Source organism: Thamnophis sirtalis, unplaced genomic scaffold (genome assembly GCF_051295495.1).
Source record: "Thamnophis sirtalis isolate CommonGarterSnake01/CBP01778 unplaced genomic scaffold, rThaSir2_p1.2 scaffold_1, whole genome shotgun sequence".
In the NCBI taxonomy this organism is placed as follows: domain Eukaryota; kingdom Metazoa; phylum Chordata; class Lepidosauria; order Squamata; family Natricidae; genus Thamnophis; species Thamnophis sirtalis.
In genome coordinates this window covers 111,120,563-111,144,995 of record NW_028261381.1, presented here as the reverse complement: position 1 = coordinate 111,144,995, position 24,433 = coordinate 111,120,563, and the positions used below count along the sequence as shown (strand labels likewise).

At 37.3% G+C, this 24,433-nt stretch overlaps 1 protein-coding gene across 4 annotated transcripts in view; it reads right to left on the bottom strand.

Moving 5' to 3' along the window:
- Positions 1 to 4,624: 4,624 nt before the first annotated feature.
- PSEN1 (presenilin 1) overlaps positions 4,625 to 24,433 on the bottom strand; it is a 39,531-nt gene continuing 19,722 nt past the window's right edge. For all 4 annotated transcript variants that reach the window (XM_087721914.1, XM_087721920.1, XM_087721925.1 and 1 more), the window contains 7 exons: positions 24,127 to 24,194; positions 22,241 to 22,461; positions 17,646 to 17,744; positions 16,099 to 16,185; positions 14,984 to 15,157; positions 10,200 to 10,318; positions 4,625 to 8,012 (listed from right to left, as the gene is read on the bottom strand). In XM_087721914.1, coding sequence (XP_087578040.1) covers positions 7,857 to 8,012; positions 10,200 to 10,318; positions 14,984 to 15,157; positions 16,099 to 16,185; positions 17,646 to 17,744; positions 22,241 to 22,461; positions 24,127 to 24,194 — 924 coding nt within the window. In that variant the 3' untranslated portion in view covers positions 4,625 to 7,856. The remainder of the gene's footprint in view (positions 8,013 to 10,199; positions 10,319 to 14,983; positions 15,158 to 16,098; positions 16,186 to 17,645; positions 17,745 to 22,240; positions 22,462 to 24,126; positions 24,195 to 24,433) is intronic.

The following is a 24,433-nucleotide window of genomic DNA, read 5'->3' as shown; positions in this document are numbered from 1 at the left end:
TAGTGTAGAACAGCAGAAAAAGCATGTGTGTGATGACCTAACGGTACTTCCAATTCTATGATTCTGTCAGGGTAAGATTCCTGATTTGCTCACTTGATGCATTTTACTTAGTAAGCAACCATTTCCAGCTGCTTCTTAAGTAGAAGGTGAAAACTAGCTAAAAGTGTGTTTAGGGAGTGTCTTCTCCCTAAAGAGGATATTTATATGGAGGAAGATAAGCTTATAGTTAAGCATAATTTAGATCATGTAAAAGTGAATTATTGGTTTTTCTTGCCAAGAATTACTACATAGTAAGATGATGTATTGATGAAGTCATAGCATTATTTTTGCAAATGAAAATACAGCTTACAACTTCTGATCTGGTTTATTAATTAAATATGTAAATTGTATTGTCTACCTATCAGACGCCTGGAATAATATGCAGAAAAATATCAATTGAAATTTTTATACACAAACACACACGTCATCTTAAAAACAGTATAATTTGAAAATGCTAAACTTAGAGCTACAAAACATTACTATATAAGAAGAAAATGCTAAAAAAATTCATCTGTCTTGTCCAAGCAGAATCGGACACATAGAAATAATATTTATCATCACAAAAGATACAATTTCAATCAATTTATGTATATTCTTTGGTAGCATGAACTGAAATATCACAACAGAAAAGTTACTTTAGTCAGCTAACCAATGTACAGTATGTTTCCAGTACCACTTTACAAAGCCTCAGTAAGGCCACACTTGGAATACTATATCCAGTTCTAGTCACCACACTATAAAAAAGATGTTGAGACTTTGGACAGATTGCAGAGAACAGCAACAAGAATGATTAGGGGACTGGAGGCTAAAACATACGAGGGATGGTTACAGGAATTATATCTAGTCTAATGAAAAGAAGGCTTAGGAGTGCCCAATCTTGGTCACTTAAAAACCTGTGGACTTCAACTCCCAGAATCTCCCAGTCAGCCATGCTGGCTGCAGAATTCTGGGGGTTGAAGTCCACAAGTCTTAAATTTACTAAGATAGGAGACCCCTGGCTTAGAGGATGATAGCAGTGTTCCAATATTTGAGAGGCTCAAACTATTTTCCAAACCAGCAGAAGGCAAGAAAAGAACTAATGGATGGAAACTAACCAAGGAGAGGCGCAACTTAGAACTAGGAAGAAAATTCCTAATGGTTAGACTCTAACCGTTAGAGCAATCAACCTAATGGAATAACGTGCCTTCAGAAATTATGGGTACTCCATCACTGGAGGCTTTCAAAAAGAGCCTATTTGCCTGCAATTGTATATGGTCTCCTGCTTAAAGCAGGGGATTGACTGAGAAAATCTTCAAGGTCTCTCCCAACTCTAATATTCTGTGTTCTATGTTCAGTATGGTATCCAACTGTGTTGGATACGAAAAACCAAATTAACCAAAGAAACCAAATTAGCAAAAGACTTCCCAAATTTATGATGTCAAGTATATACTTTACTGACAATTTTGGACAGTATTGTATTGTACTTCATCAATATCGTGAAACATCAGGGTATAATGTAGCTCCAAAAGATCTTGGGTGGATGTTCAAACTTATTATTGGTAGAGAAGACATACAATATCCTGTCCTAATACCCTGGAAGAGCTGTAACATTTTACCTTGCAGGATGAGTTCCAATTGTATACTGAATAAATAATATTTGACTATAATTTTCCTGTATAGGTCATAAACAATTTTGTGGGAATCAGTGGTACATACAATTCTCCCTACAACAAAAAGCTTGCTTTGTGCTACTACACACTTATGTAAGTTGCACAGAACTTCAAAAGGTCTATTTTTGGGTCAATATGGATAGGGTTGCATTGCTGAACAGTGTTAATTCCATTCGTTCCTTAGAAGTGATTTTCTTTGGTTCAATGGGGAAGATTCTGAAGGAACTGGCAGACGAGATCTCAGAACCACTGAATTATATCTTTCAGAGATCCTGGAGCACCGGGGAACTACCGGAGGATTGGAAAAGAGCTGATGTGGTTCCCATCTTCAAAAAATGGAAAAAATAAATCCAGAAAACTACAGACCTATCAGCCTGACCTCAATACCAGGAAAGATTCTGGAAACATAATCAAGCAACAAATTAGTGAACACCTAGAAGCAAACAAAGTAATAGCCAAAAGCCAACATGGGTTTATCAAAAACAGATCATGCCAGAGTAATCTTATTGCATTCTTTGACAATGTGACAAAATTATTGGACCAGAGGAATGCTGTCAATATAGTTTACTTGGACTTCAGTAAGGCATTTGATAAGGTAGACCATAACCTACCACTAGATACAGTAGAAGAATGTGGGTTAGACAGCATCACCACCAGATGGATTTGTAACTGGCTGACCAACCGCACTCAACGTGTAGTCCTCAATGGAACTGCATCTACATGGAGGGAAGTATGCAGTGGAGTACCCCAAGGCTGTTTTATGCCCAGTATTCTTCAACATCTTCATCAATGATTTGGATGAGGGAATAAATGGGGTACTCATCAAATTTGCAGATGACACCAAGCTGGCAGGAATAGCCAATACTCCAGAAGATAGGCTTAAGATATAGAAGGATCTTGACAAACTTGAACATTGGGCACTATCTAATAAATGAAATTCAGTGGTGAAAAGAATAAGGTTTGACATTTAGGCAACAAAAACGAAATGCACAGGTACAGTATAGGTGGTACCTTGCTCAATAGTAGTAACTGTGAGAGGGATCGTGGAGTCCTAGTGGACAACCATTTAAATATGAGCCAGCAATGTGAAGCAACTGCAAAAAAAGCCAGCACAGTTCTAGGCTGCATAAACAGAGGGATAGAATCAAGATCATGTGAAGTGTTAATACCACTTTATAATGCCTTGGTAAGGCCACACTTGGAATACTGCATTCAGTTTTGGTCGCCACGATGTAGAAAAGATGTGGAGACTCTAGAAAGAGTGCAGAGAAGAGCAACAGAGATGATTAGGGGACTGGAGACTAAAACATATGAAGAACGGTTGCAGAAACTGGGTATGTCTAGTTTAATAGAAAGAAGGAATAGGGGAGACATGATAGCAGTGTTCCAATATCTCAGGGGTTGCCACAAAGAGGGAGTCAAACTATTTTCCAAGGCACCTGAGGGTAGAACAAGAAGCAATGGGTGGAAACTAATCAAGGAGAGAAGCAACTTAGAACTGAGGAGAAATTTCCTGACAGTTAGAACGGTTAATCAGTGGAACAGTTTGCCTCCAGAAGTTGTGAATGCCCGAACACTGGAAGTCTTTAAGATGTTGGATAGCCATTTGTCTGAAACGGTTTAGGGTTTCCTACCTATGCAGGGGGTTGTTCTAGAAGACCTCCAAGGTCCCTTCCAACTTTGCTATTGTATTGTATTGTGTCCTGAAGTTGTTTGGATTCTATCCTCTTGCGGTATTGAATATAGGATAAATTTGCCCTAGCCTGAAACCATTCCGTATTATATATAAATAATGAAATTACCTTTATTGGCACTATGTTTATATATTAGGAGGGAAAAATAGAAAGTTTTTGATATTTAATAGTCTATATTAAGCATTTCTTATCATGACCTATATGTTTTGTCCTAATAAATCTATTTTTGTTGTTGAATGCAAATAGTTTTTCAGTCTTAATTATGTCTCCTGTGGTTTCAAAATAATGGGTTAAATCAGGGTCTCTAAAGCAGCAGCTTTCATACATGGATTTTGTAAAATGTGTTGAAAACAATTCCTTTGGGATAAGTTATAATAAACACATCTGTATTTGGATTCTTAGCTGCAAATTTTAAAATCAGATCCTACATATGTGCTGTCTTAAATTCAGTTCTAGAGTGATTGATGTTATGATTAGGATTTCAAACTTTCAATTTATTCTTATGCTTGTTTACTTACATAATCACAATAATTACAGTGCAGGTGGGGCTAACATGCCAAACAGTTTAATAAAGAACTTCCAAGTCTTGGCTTTGGACAGTACCATAACTGAGCTCAAAATTGTTGTTAAATGAGTTTTGGCCAGTATTATGACTTTTCTTGCCACAGTTGTTAAGTGAATCACTGCAGCTGGTAATTTAGCAATGTTTAATGACTTTAATATACTTGAATTGAAACAAATATCTCCATGAATAGAATATCCTCAGTTTAAAAAAATGTATTTATTCCTTACCAGGAAGAGGACAGGGAAGAAATTGAGCATGTTTATCTCTCTCTACACACACACACACACACACACACACACACACACACACACACACACATATATACACACACAGACATACATATGAAGTGGGGTGTTTTTATATGGACAAGATGTTTATAATTAACATTAACCCTCTGAAACAGAAAATTTCTACTACCGTGTTTCCCCCGAAAATAAGATAGGATCTTATTTTCTTTTGACCTCCAAAATAAGTGCTTGGTCTTATTTTTGGGGAGGTCTTATTATTTTTGAGGTGCAGGAGACGCCGAGAGTGGTCACCTCATGGCTGCTGCTGTGGTGCAATATTTTTTGGGAGGGCTTATTTTAGCGCATGCACTCAAAAGCCTGATTGGGCTTATTATCCAGAGAGTTCTTATTTTCAGGGAAACAGGGCAGCACAATGAATAAATGAACCACTGGATTCATGCGTTATTTATTAATAATTGATAAATACAAGGAAAATAGCAACCTGTCAAAATTAAATCTTGAAAATATGTTTTTAAAAAGCTTATTCACATTCATTTTGTATAATCAACAAACCAGTGCCTGAAAAACAAAACAAAAAGGACTAAAAATCCAATTCTATTGCATTTTCACTATTTTTACTTGTAAACATATAATACTAGACAAAAATCACACCTCTGTACAGGTTTGTGTGCTATGGATTTCTCGTAGATGGTCTTTATGCATTACTGCAAAAGTAATTTATTAATAAAAGTGATCTGTCTTCATGTATCTTTCCTAAAAATCTTTCCCTAATGTATTCTACTGTTTCTCTTGCTGCATCAGCAACATGTACAATACAGTAGAATCTCAGCTGGAACATCCCTTTGAAGACATCCAAATTATGCTTTATACTAAAATATTCCGCTTTTTCAGCTTCCTACAGCCCTTAGAAGTTAGGTAATTACTAGCATTTGAATACACCACACTGATCGTATATCAAACATTAGTGAAAATTAGGACATTTCAAATCCTGCTATAGATAGTAACAGCTTTCATTTACACTCTCTCTAAAGCCCAATGGGGAAAAAAGTACAAGAATCTCACTTTCATATTATAATTTTTTAAACTTTTTGACTTGCAAGCTTCTGTTAAATAGTCCCATAACCATCAGAAACAATGTGATGGTAACAGACGTTATCCTGTTATAAGGGATTCTTAAGGCAACTCTTATGGGCCTGATCAACACAGTTATCTACATACAGAGTGGCTTTTCAGAAGGTATTGATGTCTAATGTTTCCAAACTGATTTCCAGGAAGCTTGGGATTGAGTCATAATTATTTGTAACCAAGTTGATACTTGCTAAATGTCCAAAGGGGTTGCTTTTGAGTCTAGTTTAAAATCTTGCAACAAGCCTTTTTTTTGTGTGTGAACCTGTTTACATTTCTTAGATGCATACTCAAAACCCACAGGGAATACTTGGTGTTATTTAATATTAGGGTTGATTATGTTTGTTAAGATCCACTGGCCCTTGTAATTTTGGGTAAAGCAGACACATGCTCATATTTAAGGTTCTGTATGACAACGATTCAGTTCTCAAAGAGATAAGGGAGTTCACATCTGCAAAATTTGAGATGACATGTGTGGACCTGTATGGCAGGTCCTTCACTGAAATGGAGAGGCAATTCTGCTCTAAATTATTACTTTGCTAAATATAAAGAACAGTTTGCACAAAGAAGTATTATATCACAGGAGCTGTGTTTGCAGTCTATGTTGTTGTTGAAATCCACACATGCCCGAAACTACCTTCCAAAAGTGTTGGAAATAGTAAAACTTTTGAGGCAACATTCTAGAAATCTCAAAATACAAAGACGACATTATGTTGGGGAAATGGCCAGTTTCACACCTTCAGAATTAAAACTTAAAAATGGCTCAATAAGCCAGCGGAGATTCCTACTTTTTTTAATAAATATGTTTTCAAAAGCTCTTTGAAATTCACGTGGAAAGCTTATACGGACTTATGTATTGGCTGACTGTAGAGTTCGATGGGTGGATAACAAGCAACCTGTAGGATGATCAGGCTCAAATGATCTCTGCAATAAAATTCTCAGCAGTTGCACTGCAGATGTGCAATATCAATAAGAGTGCTCGGATGAGCTTAGCAGTAGTACCAGACTTTGGCATTCTCCTTTGGTAGTCTTCTATTTACAATCCCAGCTTCACAAACCAAAGAAAGACGCTCAAGTATCAGTACGAGCAAAATAGTAACGTAACAATGTGTGTGGGGTATACATGAATAGATAAATCTCAAATTTTATTGACTGAATGTAATAGGTAGCTGGAGGCTATTCAGTGCTTTAGGAGAAGCTAGGCAGATATGTAGAAATGCTCCAATTTCCTCTGAGGCCTAAAAGATGACATTCTCAAGATGTGTTGAATAAGGAAAGGCAATATATGCTATTGGGTTTCAAGGAAAGCACCCAATTACTGATTTTTTTTTTTTTTGGTGTTTGAGTGAAGGGGGGACATCAACAGAAATCCATTAGGAAATTTCTGGAATGATATTTTGAACAAGGAACACATATATTGTACAGTAAAATTAAGTTACTCTTCCTTTGCCGCCTTCCCCACCCCACATTTTTTTCTGAATGATTTTATGAGCAAGGCTAAACTACATTATAATCATTATAGAACCTATTGGACAATTCCATAGGTATGTTGAATTGAGATGTACTTTTCGTTCCCACAAGATGGCTTCACTGTGGCCTGGGAGACAGTTAAATAGTATGTATCTTTTTAAATTTTATATTGCAACCTGCATGCATATATACATTTTTTTAATAAAATGGTCCCAAGGATTTATTAAAAAGTTTCAAAACAACAAAAAAATGAAGTCAGGAGTTTTTGTTTTTGTTGTTAATAACCAAGATTTCATTGCAATGTTCTGCTGTTTGATAGTTTTTAGTTTCTTACCTCTTCGTTGGTATAAATGATAAGACTCACCTAAAAGCTGAAAGGATATTCAGCATACTTTAAGGAAGGGGAGATATCGAGAAACGAGATTTTGTTTTTTACACAAAAGATCCCAGGATATGCCTACTGTACCACAAATTCCCCCCAAAAAAATTTCAGCAGAAGAAAGTGTGGGTGTGTTCTGTGCTGATCTGGCAAGGAGCATATAGGCTATTCTGCAAGTATGAGAATTAGAATTGGAAAGAAAGATACAAAAAAACCCTAACACAAAGTGCAAGACATTATTTGCTTGATTTCCCCCCCCCCCCTTCCCTTTAAACAATATCACATTCTTTCCTCCCAATTGCTCTTCTCAGAGTGGCCTCAGGCTAACAAGAGCTGTCATGGCTTCACCCTCACTTCTCAGGCAGTTCAGTTTGATTTATCATCATACCGCTTAACAGTGGATGAATCCTGAGCATCCTTGGTTGGTGCAAGGGGGAACCCCAGGCTGAGCAATCCGTGCTGCTGGTGAGGACAACGGCATTTTTTCTGCAGTCTGTTCTTTGAAGGAGATGCAACTGACTGCAGTCAAATGGCAGAAAACCCACAGGTGAAGAGACCATTTTTACAAAGAAGAATCCAGTAATGCCCAGCATAGCAGCTGTTTTAGGAAATGAGGGGAAGATAGTTTCGCCCTCCTTTATTTGCTAAATTCAACAAAATGTCCGCAGGTGGTGAGCTGAAAAGGTGCTAGATATAAAATTGATGGAAAGCTAATTCGTCCATAAAAGGCTGCACCAAGTTATCCGTGGCAAAATAGAAAACTAGCCCAAATGTGATAGAAATTGGAAGAGCTGGTAAGGCCTTTTTAAAAATGGCAAGTAGCAACAGGGTAAGGCACAGGCCCTAGGAATAAAAAGAGAGAGAGAAAACACATACACATAAGTTACACAGTATGGAAGAGCTCTTATGTCGAAATATTACCGTGTTTCCCCAAAAATAAGACAGGATCTTATTTTCTTTTGACCCCCGAAATAAGCACCTGGCCTTATTTTCAGGGAGGTCTTATTATTTTTGAGGTGCAGGAGACAGCAAGCATAGTCACCTCATGGCTGCTGCTGGATTGCAATATTTTCAGGGAGGGTTTATTTTCAGGGGAGGGCTTATTTTAGAGCATGTGCTCAAAAGCCCAATTGGGCTTATTATCTGGGGAGGTCTTATTTTCAGGGAAACAGGGTAGATAGTTGCCTGCTTCCAGAGACAACAATCTATCCTGGATGTCCTTCAGAGATAAACTGCCAACAAGGATTGTTCATAAACGAGGTGAGAAAATCAAAATGGAGAAATTGCCATGTAAATTGCAGTGAGGCAGATTTTTTTAACCACATTTCCATTTTGTCACCTCTGTCACTGTGCTGAATAGCAGAGAACTGTTTACAAGGAATCTGAAGAGAGACAGGAGTCTTTAGTGGGTAGAAAACTTTTTTTCTTCAACCAATAAGACAGACATGCCTAAATTCACGGTAAGAAATTCTATGATAATGGGGAAAAAGACTCTCTTCTAAACATCAGAAGCAACCCACCAAGCATTTTATAAAACTGGATGATTAATTTCTATCATACTATAAGTCAGGGGTTATCTGCATGTATGTCAAGATGGCAGGCACAGCTGTGGGTGTGATGCATACAATTCATGTTGAAAAGACAGAAGGTTTAAATCATACCTAGTATTGTGGCTTCTTTTACCACCCCATATGTAGACATTTCTGCTATAAGCAGACAACTAGTAACCACATTTTCATTAAGAGTTGAATAGTCTATCATGGAAGCAAGAGTTTTAGTAATTTTGGACAGTACTGGGGCTCAGTGGCTAAGACGCTGAGCTTGATAATCAGAAAGTTCGGCGGTTCGAATCCCTAGTGCTGCGTGAAAGAGTGAGCTCTGTAGCAGCGTTCTGTGCGCCTTTGGTGTTTAGTCATGCCGGCAACATGACCACAGAGATATCTGTGCACAGTGACAGCTCTCTGGCTTTGAAAAGGAGATGAGCACACTCCCCCCCCCACAGAGTTGGGAACGACTAGCACATATGTGCGAGGGGAACCTTTACCGTTACCTATGAAATTCAATTTTTATTGAACATAATTTGGTAATTCCAAATACACAGGATTTAGCTACCGGTGTCTGTCCTCTTAACCAAATGGTGTTTGTAATGCCTTTCCCTTGGAACCTACATGTCCTACACCACTGATGTGTCTAGGTTTTTTTTTTAATGGCTTCATTAGGAAAACACCATTATCTCAAATCAAAATAGTAAGAAAGACACACACACAAATCTGTCCAAAACTTATTATTGCCTTCTGTCAAGAAATTCCTGACAGAGACACCTGACAATATTAAAAAAAATAATGACCAACTCTGAGCATCAGGGTCATTGTTCCAGGTTCTACAATTCTGTGTCACTGGCAGGTCTTGTATGGTGATCACCCTGAAGGGATTGCAAATAGGTCTGTTCCGGTGACTTCACTTTTTAAAAGAGTAAGAGAGGAAAATGTTCTTTCTCTCGCCCCTCCTTCTTTGAGGTAGAGTTCCGATTTTCACTTTCAAGTCTGGGCATCATTCCAATCCAGCAACTAGCAATTTCTCTAGATGGAGGCTTCTCGGAGAGGCTGAACTTTTTCTACAACATCTTATTAGCGAATGGTATTTTTCTAGTCAGAACTGACAAGGATTTTTACTTTCCTTTTTCTTGTGAAAGTGGGGATAAAATTCAGAAACTATCATCCATCTATCAAGTTTCAGAGGGATGAGAGGAATTATCAGATATCCATGCTGGAAATACTGTATAATTTATTTTAAAAAAAAAACAGAAAGAAAAACCTGCAAGAAAAAAAATCCTGAAGTTGTCCAGTTGATACGTTTAAAAAATTCCTAAGGAAGAGCATTATTACATATTTTAACTAGTTACGGCAAGGGTCCCCAAACTTGGCAACTTTAAGACTTGTGAAGTTGAAGTCCACAAGTCTTAAAGTTGCCAAGTTTGAAGTATTCTGAGTTACGGCATCAAACAAGAAAGAGAAGGGGAAATATACTCACAATTAAAATGGCTACAAAACAGGCTAAAGTTGTGTTCCAGTCTCCACTGGCTGTTGCTGAAGCTTTGCCAACTAGAACACTGTAGAAAATGAAATCTCCTAAGCCAAGCTTAACTCCTCCTGCCAAAGGGGAAAAAAACCCTGCTGGTTAGAAATTAAAACCATTGTATGAAGCAACTTATGTTTAGTCACGGTGCATTTATTAAGACCAAGAAGAAATGGAACATTTAAAAATGTGGTACTTTATTATTATTATTTTTTTGCTATCAGTTCAATTAGAGATGTTCTCTACATGTTTGTATCTGAACAAACTTCAGGACATATTTTTAGCTACCACATTTCAAATGGATTAATGAAGAAAAATAAGCTGGAAAGTAAACTAAGATATAAATAAATCATTTTGGCTATGAAACCTCTTTGCTGTCTCCAGCAAAGTGTGTGAAGGAAGAAGCAATGCACACTGTTGGCAAAAAAGATTATTTTCATATTTTGTCTTAAGAAATTGAGATTCAATTGTCTGTCAAGGACAACTGATTAGGAATCATTTTAAAATACGGTGCTAACAAGTTGTTTGCCAAGTGTTTAAGAACTGGCTCTGCCAACTCCAGTGCCACCTCCACATCCCTAGTCACAGAACAGCTGATTTGCACAACAGGCATCACAGCTCAGCTTTGCTTCAACCAGCACCCATAATTCCTGAAAAATTAACAATTGGTTTTCACCACCCGCTATGAGCTAGCTCTGGCACACTGTTGATGATTGTTGAACCCAAATGGAAAAACAGTCCGGGGACTGCAATCTATCTCCTCCCTGCTGTTGCTCAGAAGCAGAGAATGCAACTATATTGAACAAATCCTGCTATTATTGCTTTTCCTCTTTATTACACAAAACACCTAATATGGTTCTAGATACTGCTTACAAGATTCCTCTTAATCCTTTTGCCCTTTTGATGCTGTTATCAAGGAAATTAAGGTTAAAGGTTAAAGTCAATGAAAAGGCATTTATTACAACTTTATAGTGAAAAACAACTTCTGTTTTTCTGCAGAGAGAAAAAACATGGGTAAATTGCACTTTGTGCTCAAAATGATATTGTCACATGTAAGAGCATATACCTGCCTCAATGTCTCCTACAAAATTCTTATTATGTTTTAAGATATATGTGTCTACTGACAGTGCATTTTTATAATTAAACCTATGTTTACAGGTTATCAACTGATCTATTGCCTTTATTTGTACGATAATGAACAGCTTGGCAGCACTTAAGAGTAAACAGTCCATTAACATAAAACAAAAGGGATCGATTTCCATCCTAAATTCTTAAGCACTATCATGATGTTTGGAATTCTAAGGTACATCCTTGATTGATTATGAACATTTACTGATGCATAATAATCACCTCCAAAGTGGAAGGAGGAATTGTACATGATTGTGGAAATGAAAAGCCATCAGCCCAAGTGTGCAATGATCACAACAATCATTGGTCTCTGGCCCTCCTGTGGTAGCAAGGGGTGCACTGGTGTCATTGGAATTATGCAATCAGAACCAGAAAAGACTGTCCAGAGCAAAAGTACTGAAGCCATGGCCTCTGATAGAACTAAACTATACAAGGAAGATTACAGAAAAGGAGTACTACAGTTTTAAAGATGAACTCTTGAGTAAACTAGGCAATATGCACCAAGACCTGTATCTTTACATGGGAAAAAAGGATCATCTTCTCAACTAATTTTGAAAAGTGAAGCCATGCATGACAACAAAAAGCTACCAGATCTACTACAATTCTAGGATAGGTGTCTGATATTAACTAGAACTCAACTGAGCCACCTCTTCTCAGAATGATACTCACTAAATATATTCCATACTGAGAAGTTGTCAGTGCCCTTAAGGCAGTGATGGTTAACCTTTTTGGCACCGAGTGCCGAAACTGGAGTGCGCATATGCGCATACGCACACCGGAGCACAGGAACCCAGAAGAGAGCAGCTGGCTGCTGATTGTGCACTGGACCAACTGTCATGCATGCGCATAAGGGAACTCAGAAGAGCAGCTGGCGATGGTGCGCACGCCCACAGAGAAGACTCTGCGTGCCACCTGTGGCACGCGTGCCATAAATTCGCCATCACGGCCTTAAGACAACTGGTACAGAACAGGTTTCCTATGAGCTATCTTCTTGAGCTCTCACCAGAATGCTCAAATTAAGATTTAGATTTCTAATAAAACAAAACAAAAAAACAAAAACAAATTATACACAGGAATACTACAGCTGTTTGAGAATCTCATTCTAGAGACTAGATGTCACAGAAACAGTTTATCAGCCCATTTTCTTGGTAGCATATAATAGTTAATGCCAGAATGAATACTGGAGCAAGGGTCTCTGATGACAATTGCTTGGAAGATCACTGTCAGCCAAAATAGGATAGCTGTCTTCTACATTGATAGCATCTGTTCTATGTAAAGCTAATTTGCTTTAGAACTTAGTGTCTTGCAAAGAGGAAACTCTCATTTTAAAACTGACAAAAGATTTCATCTGGTCAGGGATTCAATACAGTCAGTATTGAATCTCCCTTGATCTGTTACCATTGACACGTGTACTGGTTTATGTCCCTTGTCCTTCACCCCAAAGGTCTAATCAATGACATGATCACAGCATGGCAAATTTCATCACCCCGCTTACCCAAGATGTACCCAACCCTCCTCCCACTGCTGGTATCCCAGTGCAGTATATCTTACTAGCCTTGTCTGGCACTTGGATTTCCCTAAAGCCTTTCTTTCCTTTGCTCCATATTCCCTGCCACCCACCGCCTATATCTGCGTTATATTCTGAAAAGGAAAGTGTTCAATCTTGGATTTTTATTACGGTTTGTGCATAAAGTAGCTTGCACATCCTTTGTACAAAGACCATCCATCTGAAAAGGGGAATTGAAGGTTGCATGGAACACGTTTCCCAACAACTTTTTCAAGGTCATAAGGATCTTTGGCAGAACAAAGATATGAACAAATGAACCAAAAATAGATATAATTATGATGCAGAAAATATGAACTAGCAATCTGTTCTTTTTAAAAATACCAGAGCAATGAATTTATAAAATTAAAACTTAGCATAAACTCTATGACAAGAACAGAAAAAAAATCGAAATAGCTTCATCAGTGATTAAAAGGAACTGAGGTAAAGCAACAGCATTACTCTTGGGAACACCACGGCAGAGATCTGTTCAGGCATGTCAAAATGCAGCTTATGTTACTTCTACCAAAATAACTCATTATTAAGAGGAATTCTGGCTATAAAGTTGCAAGGGATCATTAAAATTAACATATTTTCTGTCAAGTCTGAAAATAATTACACAGATCATTCTGCATTCACAACAGTTTTTGATTAACAAGTAAGCTCACACTTTCCATTAGACCAGTGGTTCTCAACCTTCGCAATACCACGACCCTTTTATACAGTTCCTCATGTTGTGGTGACCCCCAACCATAAAATTGGTGTCTCGGTCCCTAAGACCATCAAAAATATGTGTTTTCCAATGGTCTTAGGCAACCCCTATGAAAGGGTTGTTCGACCCCCAAAGGGGTCCCGACCCACAGATTGAGAACCACTGCATTAAACCAGAGGTAGTCAACCTTTTTATACCTACAGCCCACTTTTGTATCTCTGTTAGTAGTAAAATTTTCTAACTGCCCACCAGTTCCACAGTAATGGTGATTTATAAAGTAGGGAAGTAACTTTACTTTATAAAATTTATAAAGCAGAGCTACAACAAACCCCTACTGCCCAGTATGAAAGCTGGAACGCCCACTAGTGGGCGGTAGGGACCAGGTTGACTACCACTGCATTAGACTATAGATTGTTACAAACAGCATTACAGAGGTCAGTTTTTATATCAATGGGGAGAGCGACATTTATTCCAAGGTTTGACATGATTTCCAGGAGAAACTAATACAGATGGATTACTCACATGTGGGATTAAAGAGTGCTCTCTTTTTGTGGCTCTACGAGTAAATGAAGCATTTTTGCTTTATTCTCATTCCTTGAGCAGGACATTGAAATAGTTTGGTCTGCACTTCTTGGTTTCTTTACACCAAGCAGAATAGAAAGCCCAAGACATCTAAATTTCTAATCTCTCTGAAATCTTCAGGCACCCACACAAACCTGCTCAAACAGCTTCCCAAGAAATTCACTCCTGTAAATTGGCTGAATTCCATAAAGCAAACTCACAAGGAATGTTTGCTATCCTATCATTCATCAAGAGAAGTTTTCAATTCATTTTAAGAGTGACTTAAATAAGGACTTTGGGGAACGTAACATAGCAAGTGTGCTATAGCCAAAGATGAAAATAACAGCTGCTGCTGTTGTTAAGTATAATTATCAGAATTTGGCCAGAAATTGCATTTTAAGGTTGAGATAGGTAACTTGTGGCCCAGGTTTTCCCTCTAAAACCCTTGAGTCTCTCTCTCTCTCTCTCTCCCCCCCCCTCTCTCTCTCACTCACTGTGCTTACTGAGAATTCAGCTTACCCCTATTCTGAGATGGGAAACATGAAAATTATAGCTTAAGTTCAAAGACAGGCGTTTTCAAAGAAAAACCCATCTCTTCAAAACTACCTAAAAACACCCAACCTCTGCCTACATGTGGGATATGGCTTCCTTCCCCTTTGCAGCCCATGTATGCCCAAAGGTATTGAGTAACATATTTTATAGCAAGTAAAAGGTTGTCATCCCATTCTAAATCAACTGTAAATTTCTGTGTGTGCCTGGAAAACTGATTTATATTTATTTATACACGTTACTTACTCTCTTCTGGATCCTCGCTTGCTAGGGAATTAGTGGGAAGAGCCTGCACTGCTGCTCGTGTTTCACGGGTTGACTGCAGGGGCCCAATTCTGTTGTCTCGTTGCTGCTCCCATTCTGGGTTGAAACCTCCATCATCTACCTCAGGACCTGCATTTTGGTTTTGATTCACTGTAACTGAAAGACACAGGCATGTTTACTACACTCTTGTGCGAATCATCCAAATACATCATTAGATTATGTGATAGTTGATTGGTGAAAAAAAATGCTGCCAAAAACCAAGCTAACAAAAAACGAGTACTACACAAATGAAAAATAAGTTAGTGTGTACCCAAATCCTAATGTTTGCACATACAGGTAACTTGACTTATGACCACAACGGAGCCCCAAATTTCTGCTGCTAAGTGAGGCACTTGTTAAGTGAACCACTTCACTTGTTAATTTAATAACATGGTTGTTAAATATATTTCACAATGTGTAGTAGAGGAGAGAAGTAGAATTTTCTCTCCATTCTTCAAGATTTGTAAAAGATGACTTTTCTACATTTTGCTCATTTTTTATGACTTATTTATTATTCGATTCTGACCATCTCAAGGTTGATTCAGACTTTCATCCTTCTGAGGTTGGTAAAATGAGGACCCAGAATGTTGGGAGGAATAAGCTGACTCTGTAAACCCCTTAAAGAGGGCTGTAAAAGCACTATGAAACGGTATATAAATCTAAGTGCTATTGCTATTAAATGGAAGCCTCTGTAGATTTCTTTTTAAAAAGGAGTTGAGGCATAAAAGTAGAAGCTGTGTTGTTAAAAACAGCATCCTTGTTAGGAAAATAAAAAGACCCAAGCCAATACTTGTAGAATTCTCTCCCCTCACTTGTTACAAGGATTCCTGGCAGTGAGTGGAAATAAAACTATCTCAGGACAAATGACAAGGAAACATTTTTTCTGGCAGAGGGATTCAAATCAGTGTGCACTGTTTATGCTTCATTGATGGACATGAATTCAGTATTTAAATAGTAAAACCCTTCGGTAAATATAAGGTTAACATGAAACTGCTTGACAATTCTTATTCTGCATTTCTCACACAACTTCACAAAGATTAAAAAAACAAACACCTCACCTTGCTGATTGTAAGTGGCATTTTTAGACGCTCCCTTCTGGGCCTCAGGATCTTGTTCAGCCATATTTACTAGCCATATCATTGTTGCTAATGGAAAAAAGAAGATCTCTAATTTATTGTTGCTTTGTGCTATTTAATCACATAATGATTATATATACGTACATTTCAAGCATTTAGCAACGTTCTGTTGTGTTGTACCCACAGAAAACTGCAGGGACCCTTGCAATGAATTCATCTAAGATGTTGTTAAAATGGAAGACAACTGCAAAGTTTCTTTTTTCTATTTGTGCTTTGTGCCCATTGTTATTAAATCTTAATACGATGGTACCTTGGTACCCGGCTGTCTTGAAAGTCATCATATTTGGTACTCAACGCATTTTGATGTGAAAATTTTTGTCCCAGCACTTATTGTTTGTTTGATACTCAATTCACAAGCTAGAACTCAGTGTTGGCTGTCTTGTTACCCATTACATTATTCCTTATGGGAGGAAAATTGTTTGGTACTTATTGTTTTAGGTACTAATCATGCCTCCCAGAACCAATTAATGATGAGTACCGAAGTACCACTGTAACAAATGAATACATACCACCTGGAAAATAAGCATTGCGTTATACCTTTGTAAAACAGTATTTAGAATTTTTTATTAGCATAAATGCGTAATTAAATGACAGCAGACCCAAGAGATATTATACCCTAAAAAAAGATCTTTTTTGAAATGTGCACCCAGCTAAACAGGTGCTCTTCTTTAATCTTATAGTTCTATCATGGCCTCATTTCAGTACAAAAATGTACTGAAGGATCAGTTGATACATCCTCCCTCCCTCCCCCCCCCTCTCTCTCTGTCTATGTATGCTCCAGCATAACTCTAGAACCCTTTGAGCAATTTCAACCAAACTTGGTACACAGGTTATTTACCCTCTTGAAACAAATACTGTGGTGGGTAAGACACCCCTAACACCCCTCAGGGTGTGTGTTCTGTTAAGATACAGTCTGTTGTGCCTTAAAATGGCTTCTACTGTACTGCCTTAAAATAGCTTCTACCATACAGCGGTGTGGAGTTGCCATGGTAATGGCTTCACAGTACTCCACAAGGGGGCTCCCTCTGGTAAATAAATACCCGGGCAGCATCGGGTTATCAGCTAGTTGTACCATAAAAGCAATCAAAATCCCTGAAATAGTCAAACTATTTTGGATCACGTAGGAGGATTTTTTCTTTTTAAGAGCAAATCTTTAAAAATACAGTATGTTGCTTAACTTCTGCTTAATTGCAAAGTTACCACAATAGGAAAACATATCATTAGTCTGTTATACTTAAAACATTAGATTTTTTTGCTGTATCTCATTTTTGCTTCTGTAGTCAAAGGAAAGCTACTAACTGGAACATCTTATCCAGGCCAGGTTTTAAACTTTTGAGCACACAACAAAGACCTGTTTTCTTATGAAAGGGAACTGTGACTCACAGTATCTAACATTTCATATCTTAATAGAAAATTAGATGAATTGTTTTCCCTCCATTCAAAGCAGGCGTCAGATAATCTGTTCTTACATGAGTAAATGAGTGCTGGGAACAAAGTTTCATTTCTTTCTTGAGCTGTTTCTACTAGCATACGAAGAGGCCCTTTGGGAGACAATACTGCAATCAGATCTGAAAGACAGATATTGAGATTATTTTAAAAAACTGGAAAAATGGATCCTCCGTGGTCAGAAAGAAATACTTAGTAATATGAATGTAATAAATTAGACTGCTTCATGGGACTTCCTTACAATATTTTGTGTACTGATAAAAAGGCTGTAACAGAAAAACATTGCTTGGTTCAAATCTATTTAATGGCCCAGCCTGTGATATGCCCCACATTTTTACAATAGTTAACAATTAAAAAATCATGAAGATACATGCTACAATAAATCTTTTGATTCAGAAACACTGTCACTATTACTCTTAATCCTGAATTCATTACTGCCATGATAAGGATCAAAACCAAACCAGTGGCAGGAACCCCCCCCCGAACCCCCCCGAAACAAGACATTTCAAAAATTGGAAGGAGACTTAGCACAGTGACATTCAGAGAAGAAAATAAAGGATATAGAAGAAAACAGCCTGTCTGAATTCCCTGTTTACTTTTATAATTAAAACATTATATCTAAAAGATATCCTTCTCTTGACGTAAGTTTTTTTTTAGTCTACCAGAGGCATCTTATCAATCAAACTGAGAGGGAAGCAGTTCCTGATTACAGGTGAAACTCGAAAAATTAGAATATCATGCAAAAGTTCATTTATTTCAGTAACGAAACTTAAAAGGTGAAACTAATATATGAGATAGACTCATTACATGCAAAGCAAGATAGTTCAAGCCATGATTTGTCATAATTGTGATGATTATGGCTTACAGCTCATGAAAACCCCAAATCCACAATCTCAGAAAATTAGAATATTGTGAAAAGGTGCAATATTCTAGTCTCAAAGTGTCCCACTCTAATCAGCTAATTAAGCCATAACATCTTCAAAGGGTTCCTGAGCTTTTAAATGGTCTCTCAGTCTGGTTCAATAGAAATCACAATCATGGGAAAGACTGTTGACCTGACAGTTGTGTAGAAAACCATCATTGACACCCTCCATAAGGAGGGAAAGCCCCAAACGGTAATTGCAACTGAAGATGGATGTTCCCAAAGTGCTGTATCAAAGCACATGAATAGAAAGTTATGTGGAAGGGAAAAGTGTAGAAGAAAAAGGTGCATAAGCAGCAGGAATGACCGCAGTCTGGAGAGGATTGTCAGGAAAAGGCCATTCAAAAGTGTTGGGGACTTTCACAAGGAGTGAATTGAGGCTTGAGTCAGTGCATCAAGAGCCACCACACCCAGATGGATCCTGGACATGGGCTTCAAATGTTGTATTCCTCTTGTCAAGCTGCTCCTGAACAACAAACAATGTCAGAAGCGTCTTACCTGGGCTAAAGAAAAACAGACCTGGTCTGTTGCTCAGTGGTCCAAAGACCTTTTTTTCTGATGAGAGCAACTTTTGCCTCTCATTTGGAAACCAAGGACCCAGAGAATGGAGGAAGAATAGAGAGGCACACACTGCAAGATGCTTGAAGTCCAGTGTAAAGTTTCCACAGTCTGTGTTGATTTGGGGAGCCGTGTCATCTGCTGGTGTTGATCCACTGTGCTTCATTAAGTCCAGGGTCAACACAGCCATCTACCAGGAGATTTTGGAGCACTTCATGCTTCCTTCCGCAGACGAGCTTTATGGGGATGCTGACTTCAATATCCAACAGGAATTGGCATCTGCCCACACTGCCAAAAGCACCAAAACCTGGTTCAATGACCATGGGATTACTGTGCTTTATTGGCCAGCAAACTCACCTCACCTGAACCTCATAGAGAATCTATGGGGCTTTGCCAAGGAAAAGATGAGAGACATGACACCGAATAATGCAGAAGAGCTGAAGGCCGCTATTGAAGCATCCTGGTCTTCCATAACACCTCAGCAGTGCCACAGGCTGATAGATTCCATGCCATGCTGCATTGAGGCAGTAATTGCTGCAAAAGGGGCCCAAACCAAGTACTGAGTACATATGCATGCTTATATTTTTCAGAGGTCCAATATTGTTCTACGTGCAATCCTTCTTTTATTGATTTCATGTAATATTCTAATTTTCTGAGATTGTGGATTTGGGGTTTTCATGAGCTGTAAGCAATAATAATCACAATTATGACAAATCACGGCTTGAACTATCTTGCTTTGCATGTAATGAATCTATCTCATATATTAGTTTCGCCTTTTAAGTTTCATTACTGAAATAAATGAACTTTTGCACGATATTCTAATTTTTCAAGTTTTACCTGTACACACCATCCACCTATATGCCTTCTGGATCAGCCATGTAATATTTTGGAATGCGTGAGGTATGACTTTATGAAACAGACCACCTACTCTAATCTGAATGAAATCATGCTCAATATCTATAGCTCATCTATGTAAATTATAAACATACCAACTTGCTTGTAACCTTATATGTTAATTGTTGTCATGTTGCAATGCTGCAACAGTTTTTTCCCAGACTTGAAATCTCATGTGAACACTTGGAGAGGCCTTAGGTTTAGCTCAAATACCAGTGAATAAAACAGCATTTTATTTTATTTCAAAGAAACAGTACCCACCTACAGAGTCACATCACGTTATGAGGCATAGACACCTATTAAATGTCATTACTTCATTTTCATACTCAGGAAAAATGCAATAGTTTTAAATTCCTGGGTTTTCCTAGATTGGAAAAACACCTCTCTTGCCAAACACATTTTTTTTAAGGTTTACATAGTCAGTTGGTAATTGTTCTAACTATAGAAGTTAACAGTCAGTAAAGTTACTAAACTTACAATATGTAAGAACTACACTTGTATAATGTTAAGGAAATTTAAGACAATATAGTATTTTAAATCACTGTAATTTGATGGCACATGAGATCTGTATTTTTGTGGCTATCCTTTGTTTCTGAACTTATGCAGAAGAAGGATGCTTTTGCAAAGTTCATTTGGATTCCTTACAACTTGGGAAAAAGTATATAGTATGTCAAACTTGTTTGTCTGCATATCTTAAAATGCTGCCAAATTGCTTGTTCCCACTTGAAAATCAAACTGTGTGTTTGTGTGTGTGTGTGTGTGTGCATGAAAGAAAAAGAATACTTCAAAAAGTAGAGCTGTTTTACACTGCGAAAAGTCTTTGATACTTACAAAATGTAAAATATAAAAGCGTATAAGCAATATTTTCCTTTAAAAAATACCATCATGCTGGTAAACAGGAAAACAATGAACATACACATTAGAAGGATTTTTGTTTAATCTAACAAATTGGGTTGCAATCTTTAATTCTAAATGCGCACCTCATTATATTTTGCTTTTGAGTATTGTGATGCTTTAAATATGTTTCCATTTACACTTCAGTATTGCAGCATCCCAATTTCTATCAAGATCGAAGTTGAGAGGACTTTTTTTTTCAGAATAAGAGCAATTTAACAGCTAGCTAATTTCCCACACTGTTCAGCCAAATGCATATGGGAACCCCAAAAGCTCCCAAACAGTATGTAACATTTGAAGATGATGCGCAGCTATTCTGCTTTATAACTATACACACTGAATCACTATATCAACTCTCAGCCCAGATCAACATTCATTCATCTCTAACATGGAATCTACTTGCTTGAAGGGGAATCACATGTCCTGGATAGAATGCAAAGACCAATTAAACAAAATCTTCCCCAGAGAGTTAGCATTTTCTCCTGAAAAAGACCGTAGAGAATACTCTGAGAGAAAAGGAGCAAGGAGCTGCGTGCCAAGGTGGGAGGCTGAAAGTTGTGAGAGGGAAGGAGAGAGAAATTTTCAGGTAATAACCAAATATAAGAGGGAGATACTAGATAACACTCATCTTTTAATATTACATAGAACAAATGAGTGTTCTTTATTAAAAATCAAAATCAAAATCAAAATCAAAATTAAAATTAAAATTAAAAATTAAAATTAAAATTAAAAATTAAAATTAAAAATTAAAATTAAAAATTAAAATTAAGAATTAAAATTAAAAATTAAAATAAGGCAGTTCGGCGGTTCGAATTCCTAGCGCCACGTAACTGAGTGAGCTCCTGTTACTTGCCCCAGCTCCTGCCAACCTAGCAGTTTGAAAACATGCAAAAATGCAAGTAGAAAAAATAGGAACCACCTTTGGTGCGAAGGAACAATGTTTCATGCACCTTCGGCATTTATTCATGCCAGCCACATGACCTCAGAGACGTCTTCGGAGAGCACTGGCTCTTTGGCTTTGAAACGGAGATGAGCACCACCCTCTAAGGTTGGGAACGACTAGCACATACGTGTGAAGGGAACCTTTACCTAATTCCCATTTTTTTTCACATAGACTCCCTCTCCTACAGGAAAAGCTTTTATGCAAGATTGAGAGAAACCAAGCACCCATATTACAAAAGCCCCCCCCCCCCCAAACTACAAAGCTTATTTAAAGTGTGATCCAGATTTACAATGCAATTTCCCAATCATTAAAATAATCTGGCATCCCAAACATAAAAAGAATACCAGCTAATTTTTGGAAAGGGTTTTCAAGGGCTTTTATTGAAAATGGGGATAGAGGAATCTTACCATACACCGAGATTACTGCCAAGATGAGCCAAGCAGTCCACTCAGGAAGATACTTTATAAACACCAAGGCCATTAGAGCACTTATCATAATGAGGTAGGCTTGTTGAAGACGGAGGGGGCCTTTCCAGTGAACGCAGATCATTCCGACCACCCCAAAGTTCCAAATCATGAGGGCCACAGTAATATAATCCATGGCAACGTTATAGGTCTTAAAAACTTCCCTAAAAGACAAAGACAAAATACTAAGAGGAGCTTGCGATTTTGACAATAGTATATAGTGTAAAATTGTGATATTCAAATAAAGCACCTTGCTCCTTTCCTTGCCATCTTAAGTTTTAAATCAATTTTAGTGTTACTTTTTATTATTTTATCATTTTGATGTTTTATTTTGTTGCTTTTATTGGTTGTAAGCTGCCTAGGGCTGACTGTAGGTCAGATGGGCAGCACGGAAGTTTAATAAATAAAAAATAAATAAAAGATGTGAACAACTATTTCAATGCCAAATCAATAGTGTTATCCAGAAATACAAATGATTCAACAGAAAATAAAACGACTGCACAGCATTGTAGAAAAAGAAATCAATATGGGACATACAGTATGTAAACATAAATATTATTATGGTAGCCAAAATTAGATGAACATATTTAAGAGATTTAATATACAATCTGATAGTTGCTGAAGGTAGGTTTTTTTTTCAATTTATTAAGACAGCAATTTTAAAACAATCTTTTGTGTACAGAGTTTAAAGTTTATCCCAGCTTCTTCAACAATGCCGATAGGCAGAGCAGTTTGCCATTACAATTGTTGTGGTAACCTGTATTAGTTCTCTCAGCTGGTCAAGAAATAGAATACAATAGACTTTTAAGAAGTTCAAAGAACTAATAAATAGATGTACTGCAACACAGTTAATGAAATCCTTATGAAAGAGTTTTAGCATCTATGTGAAATGCATGTCTTTATCAAGATTCAAACTCTTGCTTTTCTGGTTGCTGCCTATAACGGGTTAAAAGCCATACCCTTTGGGGAGGGAGGAATGTTCTACACATTTATCATTTTGGCAACAACTAATCTGGTTGTTTACTTGTACTATGCTTTCACTTGCCCATTTGCACTGAAAAGTTGGGAGAAAATTTTGTTGCTATGCACTGTATCTGAGGAATGAGCCTTGAACTATGCAGAACTTAGCATGGTGTACAAGTATTCCTTGTGGATATGACCTCTTTCTCTCTCTTTCCCTCCCAAAGATCATCATATCATCATAAACCTTGATCTTTCTATCTCAAGCATCTGTACTAATATTAAAGCACAGAAAGAAAACCCGCCTGTGAGAACCATCATTACAGCCTTATTTTGCTTTCATTGTACAAATGAAACCTCATTTTAGTACATCCTGATACAATGGACTTTGTAAACATAGCTCTGCTCATGTCATTATTTAAGTGGACAAATGACAAAATTATTTTGTTTGCATCAACCTGTATTATATGTGTAATGAAATCATTACATAAATGATGCAAATCATTACATTTAAATGACTTCCACAAATAATAGACATCTCTGTCCCTAAAGAAATGAAATTTCATTGTATTCATTGACAGAAGTATGTACGTGTGTGTGTGTGTGTGTGTGTGTGTGTGTGTGCGCGTATAAACACAGAATAGAAGATTTATATGTGGTTTGGTTTGTTTGAAATCCAAATGGTCGCATATTTTTAAAAATGATACAAAACTCTGAATCATAAACATTTGTTATAGTTAAATGTAATCCTTATATATAAACCTTAATATACAGTAGTTGCTAGGATTAAAGGTTACTTAATATTAAAAAAACTGAACCTGTTCCCCCCATTTTGACAAATCTAAATAGCAAAACATTTCTATACTTACCCTAAGTAAATAAATGAGAAAAAGAAAAGCAAAAAGAGAGAAGAAACAATGAGCCAGCCGTGGATCACCTGAAACACCAACAAAAATGTTTTTAATGTTCAGACTTGATGTTAGATTGACCCTTTCAAGAATGGCTATTTGAAACTTTAGAACATTTTCACATAAGTCCCACCTAGATAACAAGGATTTATAACCATCTCTTTCTCTGTCCTAAGCCCCTTTTTAAAGCCCTTTAAAATCCTAAAGCCCCTCTTAAAGGGTTATGAGATGAAATTATATTCAGATACTCCTTGACGTACGACCACAA